This window comes from Dermochelys coriacea, chromosome 1 (assembly GCF_009764565.3).
Source record: "Dermochelys coriacea isolate rDerCor1 chromosome 1, rDerCor1.pri.v4, whole genome shotgun sequence".
Lineage (NCBI taxonomy): Eukaryota > Metazoa > Chordata > Testudines > Dermochelyidae > Dermochelys > Dermochelys coriacea.
The window spans coordinates 292400688-292414015 of NC_050068.2; the positions used below are offsets into that span (position 1 = coordinate 292400688).

At 40.5% G+C, this 13328-nt stretch overlaps 1 protein-coding gene across 7 annotated transcripts in view; it reads right to left on the reverse strand.

Moving 5' to 3' along the window:
- The window catches only part of MON2 (MON2 homolog, regulator of endosome-to-Golgi trafficking), a 164407-nt gene that overhangs the window by 79763 nt on the left and 71316 nt on the right, over positions 1-13328 (reverse strand). For all 7 annotated transcript variants that reach the window (XR_006274838.1, XM_043494107.1, XM_038396881.2 and 4 more), the window contains exons 11-12: positions 9803-9956; positions 1441-1673 (exon numbers count right to left, since the gene is read on the reverse strand). Coding sequence is in view for 6 of the 7 variants with exons in the window: in XM_043494107.1 (XP_043350042.1) it covers positions 1441-1673; positions 9803-9956 (387 nt within the window). In the remaining variant the exon portion in view is untranslated. The remainder of the gene's footprint in view (positions 1-1440; positions 1674-9802; positions 9957-13328) is intronic.

Here is a 13328-nt window from a genome sequence, read left to right on the forward strand (position 1 = left end):
CTAGTAATGTATAGGCTCAAATTACTTTTATATTCCCCTAAACAAAAAGCAGTCACATTTGAGAGAAGATTGCTGAAGTGAAAATATCACCCATGCAATCATTAAAAATTAAGGAAACTGCCAGTTTAGTCATCAATCATTGCTCTCTGACTCCTTACCTATTTAACTAATTCCCTTGCATTTTCAACCTATAACTAAGGCTAGGATTCTGTCACGGAATCCGTGACTTTCATTGACCTCCATGACTTTTTTGCACAGGGGCTAGAGCTCCCAGCTATGGGAGGGGGACCCCGCACAGCTGTCGATGGACTTGAATATTATCCATGTTGATTTTTTTTTCCCATCCTGCCCTGACCTTTGGCATGTCACGAAGGTGCATCATGTCAGGTATTCCTGTGGAGCCAGCCATGGCAGCAGCACCATGGAGCGCTCTGGATTTGTTGATGCCCTGGCCCATCCTGATGATATGCCCATAACTCTCATAGCTGGGAAAGCAGTATTGAGTGCTGACGCCTTAGCATGGAGGCTTTCTTCTCCCTGTAGCATTACTGACTCAGCTTCCTGGCATACTAGGCAATACCACCGGAGCCCAGTTTGTGTGTGTCCAGGAAGTGGGCTCACCACCACTCCTTGTACCGATCAACCCCCTGCATCATTGCTGTTTCTGCCTCTTCCCTTATGTTTCTAATTATGCTCCCTTTCCATCCTCCCTACTCATAGCCCTATTTAACTTTTGTTTCTCCAAAATCTCCATCTTGCCCTCTGCTGCCAGAGACCTCCTTCTCCCAGCCTATATCCTGCCATCCCAATACCCCTATTGACCGGGATGTCTTCCTGACCTTCCAGAGTTTCTGTGCTATGCTGGGTTGAGGACTAAGGTAGGCAGCAGGTAGTACTGGAGAACAGAACTAACTAGTAGGACTTGTTCTATTGCCTTTTTCTTGCACAGATAAAATAGTGTATAGCAAAAAAGGAAAATAAATTAAAATTGAAAAAGTGGCTTTTGTCTGAGATGTTGTAAGCGTGAAACAGAGAGCGCGAGTGCATGCGCACAAGTCAAGAGAGTTTCTAGACACTGGCCATTCAGCTACAGAAACTCAAATGTTCTCAAAAGAAATTTCAAAAAGATTATTTTCAAAAGCATGTTCTGTCAAAGTTATTAAAAATGTGACCAAAAATTAAATTCATTTGCCCCAAGAAAAAGTTAGTATATAAAACTTAGAAACTAAATTAAAATAAAGTATGGAAGAGAGGATTTTGCTCCTGCTTCAAAAGTAAATCTACAAGCAATCTTTATTATGGAGCTGCTAGGATGCAGCTATAAAACTCCATTTAAGACTTCTAAAGTAAACTGAATGCACCTAAAAATGCAAGGCATTTAATCATGAGATTTTATTTCTCTTGTGTTGTACTTAACATAGTATCTGCATTTTTGTATACCTAGCTCCTTGTCAGTTTGGTCAGATACTGACTGCAAATCTTGCTGCTCCGAAGACTGTGTTGGTGATGAAGTTCCCTCAGTCATGGTCCGATTGTCTGTTTCAGCCTGTTCCAACTCTCCTTCAATCATGGTAGTGATGCCACGGACAAGATCCAGTAAACAGTGGAATGCCACAGACATGGCATAACCTTCAGGAATTGTAGGTGGCTCTACTTTATCCAGCATTTCTAGGCTGAAAAATATTTTTGTAATGTTTTTAATTTAACAGCAATACTGATGAAGTAGTTGAATGAACAGTAATGAAAATCTGATCCAATAAATTGACAATACTCCCACTACCCACTATTAAATTATCAAGAGGTCCTGAGGCAATATCCTAAACGGGTATTAAAGAGGTACAAAAAAAGATTCTTACACCAAATACACCCAAAACTAATTAAAATATTACTAAATATAAAGGTACTTGGATACTGAGACTATTATATATCTATGTCAATGAATCTTTGTGTTAGTGAAATTTGCTTAAATATTTGACCAATTTCTGAATGAATCACTTCATTTTATTATTATTGTATTAACGCAAAACGAATCACAGTACCACAAATGTATCACTTACAGATATAAGGAATTTAAACAACGGAAAAGTAATAATTCAGAAAACCACTAGAAAAACAAACAAATTACAAAAATAAACGTTATGTCATGTGTCAGTCACTGCTTGTCTGTTCCTATGAAGAGTTATTGCAGAGGCCCACCATAGCTAGGCAATATGTTGGAGGGTAACCAAATACTTCTCATCCCTCACTGAGCCATTTGTGTCAGACAACTCTAGCCACTGCAGCCATAGAGGAAGGGGTAGAATAGGAATTACTTACATAGGTTGCAACTGACTGATGAGCAAGGGATCTGGATTAGATCCCAGAACCTGAAATCCATCAAAACAGATAATCAGTCTCTAGCTAAACTATAATATTGAATTTGATTGGTTCCACACCTGTATGGATGTTGTAAGCGTGAAACAGAGTGCACGAGTGCACGCACACAAGCTCCATTTAAGACTTCTGAAGTAAACTGAAAGCATCTAAAAATTCAAGGCATTTATCATCAAAATCATGAAATTTTATTTCTCTCGTGTTGTACTTAATGCCTCTCATCCCGTTTGCTATTCCCCTGCTGACTCAAAACCACCACAGAGCTGGACAGCACAGTGGGAAAAGAGAGTAGAGAGCAAAGGGTGGTGGCAGTAGTAAAGCCAGCATAAGGAGACACAATGCTGAGCCAGAAACTACCCACTGCCCCCAACAACCACCACTTGATACCTCAGGCAGCTCTCCATCCAACTGTCCTAATTTATCCAGCTGCACCAGGCCTCTTCACCAACCCCGTTATCTAAGGCATTACTACTCTAGCCTACCATCCAGATATACCACCGCCCTGCACCATCCACTACTACTCCTCTTATCCAGATGCCCCAGCTATTCCTTTTAGTATCCTCCCTGAAGACAGGGGCCTTGGGTATGCATACTAAGAGATACCCCCATAACTTGCTTCTGGGAAGCACAGATGGGAAAGGCTGCCTTCCATTCCCATCCCACACCTCCTTTCAACTGCTCAGCATAAGTCAGATCAGTCACTTGTTCTCCATCTATGAGAAAAATTATACAAGGGACTGGAGAGGCCAAAAACAGAATAGAAACTTGGTCCGATTACCCCAAAAGCAAGAAAGGAGAGAGAGAGTACTTGTATGTTGGACCAGTTTGGCATTCAAATATTCAACGAGGCCGTGGCTTGAGCACAGTTGACTAGCAAAGTAATCACAGGGCAACATCAGCGACGAGCAGGAGGATATGACCTACCCAAAGCCGTCAGATATTATGGTGGAGCGCTTAAGGGTCCTGCTTAGCCAGAACTGCCTGTGACAAGGTATAAACAACTAGGCAGCCTATCCAGAAAAGTAGGCTGATTAGCATTAGCAATACATGCCTACCAACTGTCCTGTAACAGGATACTATCTCACATGACCTTCTCATAAGCAAACTAGGGAAACACAGTCTAGACAAACCTACTATAAATGGGCACAAAACTGGTTGAAAAATTATACTCAGAGTAGTTATCAATGGTTCAGTCAACTGGAGGGGCATATCAAGTGGGGTCCCACAGGGATTGGCCTGGAGTCCGGTTCTACTCAATATCTTCATTAATGTTTTGGATAATGACAGAGCGTACACTTAAAGTCTGTGGATGATACCAAGCTAGGAAGGGTTGGAAGATCTTTTGAAGGACCAGATCAGAATGCAAAATGATCATAAATTGGAGAAATGGTCTGAAATAAATAGGATGAAATCGAGTAAGGACAAATGCAAAGTACTATGCTGAGGAAAGAACAATCAACTGCACAAATACAAAATGGGAAATGACTGTCTATGAAAGAATACTGTAGAAAAGGATCTGGGAGTTATAGTGGACACAAATTAAATGAGACAACAATGTATATCGTTGGGAAAACAAACTTAACATCATTATGGGATGTATTAGCATGAGTGTTGTAAGCAAAACACAAGTAGTAATTCTTCCATTCCCCTCAGCACTGATAAGGCCTCAACTGCAATAAGGCCTCAACTGCAGTACTGTGTCCAGTTCTGGGCACCACACTTCGGGAAAGATGTGGACAAACTCAAGGAAGTCCAGAGGAGAGCAACAAAAATTATTAAAGGTCTAGAAAACATGACTATAAGAAACAATTGAAAAAAAAACTGGTTTGTTTAGTGTGGAGAAAAAGACGACTGCGTGGGACAGGATAACAGTCTTCAAGCACATAAAAGGTTGTCCACTGAGGACAGGACAAGCAGCAACAGTCTTAAATTGCAACAAGGGAGATTTAGGTTAGACATTAGGAAAAACTTCCTACCTGTAAGAGTAGTTAAGCACTGAAACAAATTACCTAGGGAAGTTAAGGAATTTTCATCATAAGTGGTTTTCAGTAACATGTTAGACAAGGACCGGTCAGGAATGGTCTAGAAGAGGGGTGGCCCAACTGTGGCTCGTGACTGGGCTGGTGCGGTAGGGGCTTCTGCCCAGCAGGGTGGGGGGTCTTGGGGCTTCAGCAGGAGTGGCCTAGCTTGCAAACTTCTGAAGATTGTCATTTGTGGCTTGGAGGGCCAGTAAAGTTTGTCCACCGCTGGTCTACATAATACTTAGTCCTGCCTCAGTGCAGAGGACTGGACTAGATGACCTATCAAGATCCCTTCCAGTTCTACATTTCTACAGGCTATTTTAATAAAGTTATGCCCTTCTCTTCTATTATAAATGTTTGCTTCGTCATTAGCAGCCGATCAGATGGCAAAACACCAGTCTGTAGAAGGCTATAACTTGGTGGGGGGAAAAAAGGTCTTTAAATCACAACTTATTCAAGCAGAAAAACAATGTCACCTTACAAGCCCTTTTTAAAAAAAAAATTTCTAAACGTTTAGCTGTTTATAAGAAAGTTTACAAGTCAATTAGTACAAGTCTATAAAAAGTACAGCAAACAGAAATGAGAATAATATCTGCACTAGTATTGTTAATTATCCATGGACATTTTAAATGAAAGAGCAAATTTATTTTTTTAAAAAAGTAACACATTCCATGCCTAATGTACAGCTTCAAGTAGCTTTTCTGTGGCTTTACACAGAAGAGCGTAGATTGCAGATTAAAATGAATGGTTGAACTTTAATACTCAAGAACAAGGACACTCAGATTTATCACATTACATCTTGGTACTACAGCAGATATATCTTTATATAATAGGGTTGATAAAATGTAATTTTTAAAATTAAAAGTCAATTTTTAAAAAATTTAAGTCAGGATTTTTATTTCTCTCTCCACTTTAGAGATAAATTCCTAGCATTGATATTTTGTACTCAATTAATTTCCTAACTGTCAATAGATTTTCAGATTTTACAAAGAGGTGTGTTTTTTGTTTAAGAAATGTCATAGTTAAAATGGTGAAATTCTCTGACCAGGCTACATTCGTCTATCGGGGTTTCAATATGAAGTCAATGAAACTTGTGCACCTAAATCACAGGCTCCTGGTTTTGGAAATTTTGACCTGTGCTGTTTAAAAAAAGGTCACAATGACTTTGTTAATGTATTAAAAAAGTCTAAATAACTTTTCATGTTAACACTAAAGCAGTTTTGTTTCGAAGTGACAAAGATTTTATGCAACTAAGAAAAGTGTAATAAAAATACAGTTTTAGCCCCTTATGCTGAAAATATTTATGTGCACATCAGTTTAACATGATAAATAGTTCCACTGAAGTCAAAGTCACGATTCATGTGAGTGAAGTTATACCTGTTGGAGTGTTTGTAGAACTTGGGCCTTAATTTTCAATATTTTGTGTTTTGCCTATAGTAATTTTCAAACAAGATCCCCTACCCGCAGTGACATTTAGAATACAGCATTTATAATTTAGTTCATTATAAATTTTAATCTAAAACTGGAATAGCACAAACTTTCAAATTAGTTAAACAAAGCCACAACCTAATTTAAATCAATGATTTAAATAATTTAATCACCTTGATTTAAATCACTCTGCCTGCCTTGTTATATACATCACAAGCGGTGTACATGGAACTTTATAGGAAAGAAAAAGTCCCTGCTTCGAAGAGTTTATAAATTTAAGTTTGAATGATAATCACACAGAGAATTAGACACACAGTAGATGAGAGAAATAATGGGGAAAAAAAGAAAAAAGGATGAACTGCTCTAGAGGAAACATTACTTGCAAAAATTCAAACTGATGTAATGTTTTGGTGATGGGTTTAATTTCTGGGGTAAAACTGTTAGTTTTGTTTTAATGAATAAAATATAAAATTAGGTGCGAGATGGACCAGAATGCTCTAGAGTGCGGTTTAAGGATGAAGATGAGCAGAGAAAGGTAAGTTTTGAAGGATTTGAAAGAGGAGAGAAAAAGGTACCTGGAAAAAATGAAGGAGGAGACTGATGTTAAAGTAGAGGCCAGTGTAAAAGGAGGTACAATCTCATGTGGGAGGAGACAAAATGAGTGGGATCAGGTTAGGAGACTGGGCAGCAGGTCAGATTAAGGCACAGGCATATACCTATGACCCCATCTCCTAGACTCACATGATGAAAACAAAATCAATTTTTTTTATAATTCTATTTTGAGCCCTCATCTATCTAGACACTTATGTAACTCATTATAGTAGTATCTGAGTGCCTCACAGTCATTAATTTTATCATCACAACCCACCTGTGAGATAAGGAAGACATATCCTCCTTCTTCAGATAGATAACTGAAGCACAGGGTAGATTAAGTGACTTGCCCAAGATCACAGTGGAGGTCTGTGGCTGAGCCAGGACTTGGACTCAAATCTCCCGAGTCACAGTTCTACCCACTAAAATGGGGGGGAGGGGACTCTTTGGCCTGAGGGCTGCATCAGGTTTCCGAAATTGTATGAAGGGCCGGTTTATAAATTTAAGTTTGAATGATAATCACACAGAGAATAAGACACACAGTAGATGAGAGAGAATGGGGAAAAAAAGAAAAAAGGATGAACTGCTCTAGAGGAAACATTACTTGCAAAAATTCAGACTGATGTAACGTTTTGGTGATGGGTGTGGCATGGCCCAGGTGTGGCATGGCCCTGCTCCCTCCCCATTTCTCGCCCCTGACGCTCCCCCCGAGATCCCTGCCCTATACAACAACCCCTTCTCCCTGTCCCCTGACAGCCCCTGGAATCCCCACCACTGACTCCCCGCGCCTCCCTATCCAACCCCTCCTCTCCTTCCTGACTGCCCTCCTGGGACCCCTGCCCCCATTCAACCCCCCTGCTCCCGGCCCTCTGACTTCCCCGACCCCCTATCCACACCCCCAGCCCCTGACCACCCCCCCGAACTCCCCTACCCTCTATCCAACCCTCCCCCCGCTCCCTGCCCCCTTACCATGCTGCCCGGAGCACCAGTGGCTGGTGGCGCAGCTGCACCAGGACAGGCAGCCACACTGTCTGGCTGGAGCCAGCCACGCACCACGCAGCATAGAGCACTGGGTCAGGCCACGGCTCTGCAGCTGTGCTGCTCCAGGAGCTCCAGGAGCGTTGCGCCAGCAGCGGCGTGAGCTGAGGCTGTGGGGAAGGGGCCGGGAGCGAGCCTCCCAGGCCAGGAGCTCAGGGGCTGGGCAGAAGGGTCCCGTGGGCCGGATGTGGCCACGGGTCATAGTTTGCCCACCTCTGCACTAAACATACTTCCTATTTCACGACTGCAAATAAGTAATATTCTGAAAATGCAAATTAAATGTAACTGATGTTTGCCTGAACCTGCCGAGAGCCCTATTATCTTAAATGGGGTGTCAACTCAAACCCACTGCTCTGAAGGACCCTTGACTCCATCCCGGCAGGGACATCTGCCATGTGGCTGGGGCCCTGGCCCTCCCTGCAACCACCCCATCATGGCTCTGCTGGGGGTGTTTACAGAAGTACACAGAGACAAGGGTGGTTGGTAGCTGAGACCTCCCACACCCTAGACAGACTTCATACAGTTGAAGGTGAGGAATATGTGGGGAGAGCCACTAAAGACTTCCATTAACCCAAACGATGGCTTATGTAGGTGAGCCTTATCACTGCCACCCCAAAGTGGAGCACAGCCATAGTATGGGAGCATAGTCACAGCAAACAGATAGGGACAAGGGCCCACATTTCATACGAGTGTGTCTACAATCCTGGATTTCCTTAATGTGGTTCTAGAGTGTAAGCAGGGGAATAGAAGAGCACAGCTGATAATAGGCTGGGGACAATTTTTAGAGTGTCTTTCACATAATGAAATAAATATGAACGTAATTCAGAAGGAGCTGGAGTCAATGAACAGATGAAAAGGTGACGGGTGAGATATGGCTGGAGAACCAGAAGATGATGAGGATTTTAGCTGCAGAGTTCTAGAGAAGCAGGAGAGAGGAGAAAAGGGGAGAAAGCAGGAGGCTGTAATTGTCGGTCAAAGCATAAACCAGGTTTCATACATAACCTACTTTTAGTTAAAACATGAAGTCCCTAAGAACAGCAGCATAAGTTAGACAGTATTTGCACACTCAATCTTAGTCTCCTTGTTCAAACAGACGTTGTCTAGCACAAAATGCTATTACACCTTCAATAGTGGCTGAAATTTATTTTTCAAAAACATTCAAAATCTACAGTGGCAACTCGAGAAGAAAACCTCTGCACTCACCTTTGAAGATTCAGACCATTTGCTTTAAAAATACCCATTTCATGTATGTTAGTAGTGTGGCACAATTTTATGGGTTCTGAAACTAAAATCACACAGTTTTAAAGAGATGGCAGTAAGACCAGGTTTACACTACAAACTTACATCAATATAACTATGTCACTCAGGGGTGTGAAAAATCCACACCCTTGAGCAACGCAGTTCTACTGACCCAACCCCGAGTGTACACAGCGCTATGTTAAAATGAGGGCTTCTCCTGTCAACATAGCTGCCACCTCTGAGGGAGATGGATTAACTACGCCAATGGAAGAAGCTCTCCTATTGGCATAGTAATGTCTTCACTGAAGCGCTACAGCAGCACAGCTACGCCACTGCAGCATTTTAAGTGTACACCTGCCCTGAATATTACAGCCACAGTAAACGGACATTGTTCCAAGAGACATCATAACCCGCTGTATCATGTAAATGTAAGATATGGATCCTTGATTTGAAGTATGCAAACTACTGATACATAAAAAGAAAAGGAGGACTTGTGGCACCTAGGAGACTAACAAATTTATTTGAGCATAAGTTTTCATGAGCTACAGCTCACTTCATCGGATGCAACATGCATAATGTCTCTAGTAGAGATCTAATGGCCAGTCATGTCAAGTATCATTTCTAATTCATCTTTTGAAGATGGATTCATATGATACAATATAGTAGGTTAGAATGGCAACTAGACCAGTATTTCATCAATATAGCCAGTATTTTTATTTCAACTGAAAATAAGTTAGTTTTCCTGCAATATCCTATTTCCCACTGCCTCTAATGCCTTTCTCTTCACATTGCTTGGTGCTATAACAGCAAAGTACTATTTTTCCTATTAACATTAAAGAATGTTTATTTATTGTATTATGGCGATGCCTAAGATGCAGAATTAACACAGCCTTGTCATGGCAAAGAACAAATGATGAGGAATATTTGGATCTGTATCCCAAATACACAGAGAAGATCAGATCACTACACGGGCATCAACATTCACAGTAGGACTAATGTCAGCAATGTGCTGAATGTCACTGTATATCAATGCAAGAATAAACTACATAATTAACATGTAAATTTTTTTATTTCCAAAATTTTAGAGAGACATTAGTAATTTTACTACTTACTAGGTAGCTTTAGCACTCCCTTGTATTGTGACAGTGAGTATAGGTATCCAGGTGCCTCGATATTCAAATGCAGGTAATATAGTCACACCTCCACTCATTCCCAGCATTCCTGGGTTGGTTTGTGCTGAGGCTGTACCACCAGATGTATTGCTTCCTATAAATTAAACAAAAACAAAAAGAATTTAAAAAATGATGCTTTTTAGTTTTATTTTAATTAAAAGAAAGTATTCTTTTTCTGTATTTCATTGTGTGCAGAGATATGCATATAATAATGCAAGAACACATGCCTGATAAAAGTTGAGAAACTTTTGAGTGCCCCCTGCTGGCTAAAATTAGGTACATTTTGTATGCGTTTCTTAGTTAAAGGGGGGCATTGTTAATATCAATGATTGAGTTTTTATACATACATATAATTTCAGAATATAAAATATTTTGTACTTCTGTAACGCCTTCCAACAAAGAGCTCAAAATATTTTACAAACATTAGCAAATTAAACCTAAAAAGCTCTGTGATACACATTGGAGTAAAAAAAGAGATTACTGAATTACCATTAAATTGGATAAAGTAAAAAGTAAAATAGTTATTTCATTTTAGGTTTACATATGTATCAAATGTAATAACACAACTAGATAAACAATAGAAAATATACGATGGGCATGGGCTAGTAACCAGACTACAAACGGTCCAGGGACCTTGCATTTGTATTCATGTTGCTAGCCTGTGCTGAAGCCCATGCCACCATGTCTATACTGCTATTGTTACCCGTGCTAGCTAGATTAAAGTTAGCAGGGGTGCAGCTGCCCATGGTACAATCACATCTTCACTTTCCAGTGTAGACATACCCTTTCTGTGCAGAGAAGGCCTTAAATTTCCTGCTATGCACAAGCACCTCACCCAACTCTTTAAAGATTCAGGGTAAATAGGTCTAATCCCCTGAGATGGGATATTAGATGGATGGGATCTGAGTTACCCAGGAAAGAATTTTCTGTAGTATCTGGCTGGTGAATCTTGCCCATATGATCAGGGTTTAGCTGATTGCCATATTTGGGGTCGGGAAGGAATTTTCCTCCAGGGCAGACTGGAGAGGCCCTGGAGGTTTTTCGCCTTCCTCTGTAGCATGGGGCATGGGTGACTTGAGGGAGGCTTCTCTGCTCCTTGAAGTCTTTAAACCATGATTTGAGGACTTCAATAGCTCAGACATAGGTGAGGTTTTTCGTAGGAGTGGGTGGGTGAGATTCTGTGGCCTGCGCTGTGCCAGAGGTCGGACTAGATGATCAGAATGGTCCCTTCTGACCTTAGTATCTATGAAACTATTCATTTCAAAACTGTAGGCCAATGCCTATAGTAGACACTGACAAGGCAAAACTCTACGGTTGATTAATCATTGCCAGCAACAGATTCAGTTAGTAAGCCAGTTGCACAGAGCTGTTCTGGATCTGTGCTTCTGACATGAGCTTGAAGGAGGACAGAGAGAATAAGGAAACATGGAAGAAAGAAAGACTCATGCAAAGGGATAGAGAGACCTAACAAGGAAGAAGAATGGCTGAAATGAAGGATAGAGAGAACATGACAGACAGATAAGGCAAAGATAATAGTGCTGGATCCAAGGGCCTGTCAGCACTTGGAAGTTATTTCAGATTGAGGTAGGGTGTGAATTTAGCTAGTTATTCGAAAATAGCTCCCCTGTGTAGACACACTTATTTCAGAAAAAAGTGTGTCTACATGGGGAATTATTCCAAAATAGCTATTCTAGTTAATTTCCCGATATAGGCAAGCCCCAAAATTTTTCCACTGGGAATTAAGGAGACCCCAACGTTTATAACTGAGCTACCAAAACATGTCTATCAAACACCAGGTAAAATAACATTTTTTCATTTTTAAAATTCCTGTTATCTAATTTAATAAGGAACATGTGGATGTGGGGAAAACTAAATTTTAAGATTTAATTTAATTTCCTGGAACGGGAAGAATGTCATCAGATCATAGATATTTTCTTGCATTGTCTGTGTTCTATAGATATTAAGAAGTATAGAGCTCGGAGGAAAAGTGGTGCTATCATTTCAGCTCCTGAGATTTAGGTTCAAATCTCATTTTGGTCACGTATGAAAATGCTGTCTCATTCTATTCCTCACTTGTAGATGCATCAAACCCCACATAATTTAGCTTAATTACATATAATTAGCCAACTTTTCTCAAGAGAGGTTCAGAATCACCCTAGAATAAAAAAAGAAGATGTTTGCACATCAGGAATAGGAAAGCGTATCTGTGCTTACTTGAAATTTTCCTTTGAGTAGTAAGTCCCTCTGTTGCAATGGGTCCTTCAGCTGGCTTAAAGCCAGTGAGACTAACCAGTCACTGGAAGCAGGGGAATACTTTGCCTCCTGCAGTTCCCTCCAGTTGAGACAAATTCCACAGCCAAGATGATTCCCTTGTACTTGCCTAACTTACAGACTGATAATTGTATTTTGAAGAAAAAGTACAACAAAATAAACCTGAATTTTGGATGTCAGTTTACATCTCTATCGTGGATGATCCCTTTGTCTTTGGGTGGGCTGAATCTGTGGACCTTATTACTTGAAGAAAGGAAGTTTTTAGGTATACACAAGTACATTTTCCTATTCTTTATCACACTATGGTCCACAGATATCTTACAATTGGATTTTTACAGCAATATGCCTCCTACCTGGGTGGGAAGTAGGAGTGTCCTTTAAATATGGACATCCAAAAAGAGGTACGTTATATTTATCTTCCATCTTCCTTTGGGCAGTGAGATGTAGAGAAGACTTCTGCCAAATATATCATTGGCTAAAGACTGCACCACTAATATGTAAAATATGATGAATTTATTTATTAAGGGTCACATGGCAACCTAGCAGACCTCATTACAGGAAATAAATTTCTCTGCTCTGAGTTTGTCAGTGTTTCTACAGATTGGACTTTGTTGCTTGACAGGAGGAGGAACAATTTACTGAATTTACAGTTGGGAGGACTACTTGCCTGAATCCAAAGTATAATACACAGATCTCATCCGAGAAAGCTCCCAACTTCATAATTTGCCTAACTGGAATCAGGAGTTAGCCATTAAAATAAAATTCCAGTTAAGAATGACCCTTACTGCAGAGGTTCAATTGGAATAGTGCTGTAAGAACTGGAATTAGGGTTCTATAACCTTGGACTGAATTTGTACAAGATTTGCTTTTCTTGAACATGTTGAGAACATTATAGTTCACAGACTTATCCTTTTTGCATGGACACTCAGATACATCCACATTAGAGCCCAGCTTGGAGAATTCAAGTTTGTCTAAATGAACACTTCATTCATGGCAATCTGGGTATAAAATCTACTCCACACTAGTGGGCCACGCTTTAAGTGTCCATACACTAAAAGTTCCCTAATGCACTTTGATCTATCCACTTTGAAATGGGGTAAGATCACAGAGAACTACGGAACTTTTGGTGTTCAACAGCAGGGTCCCAATGGATACCAGATTTATACAGTGTTCATATAGAGAAGCCTCAAGTTTC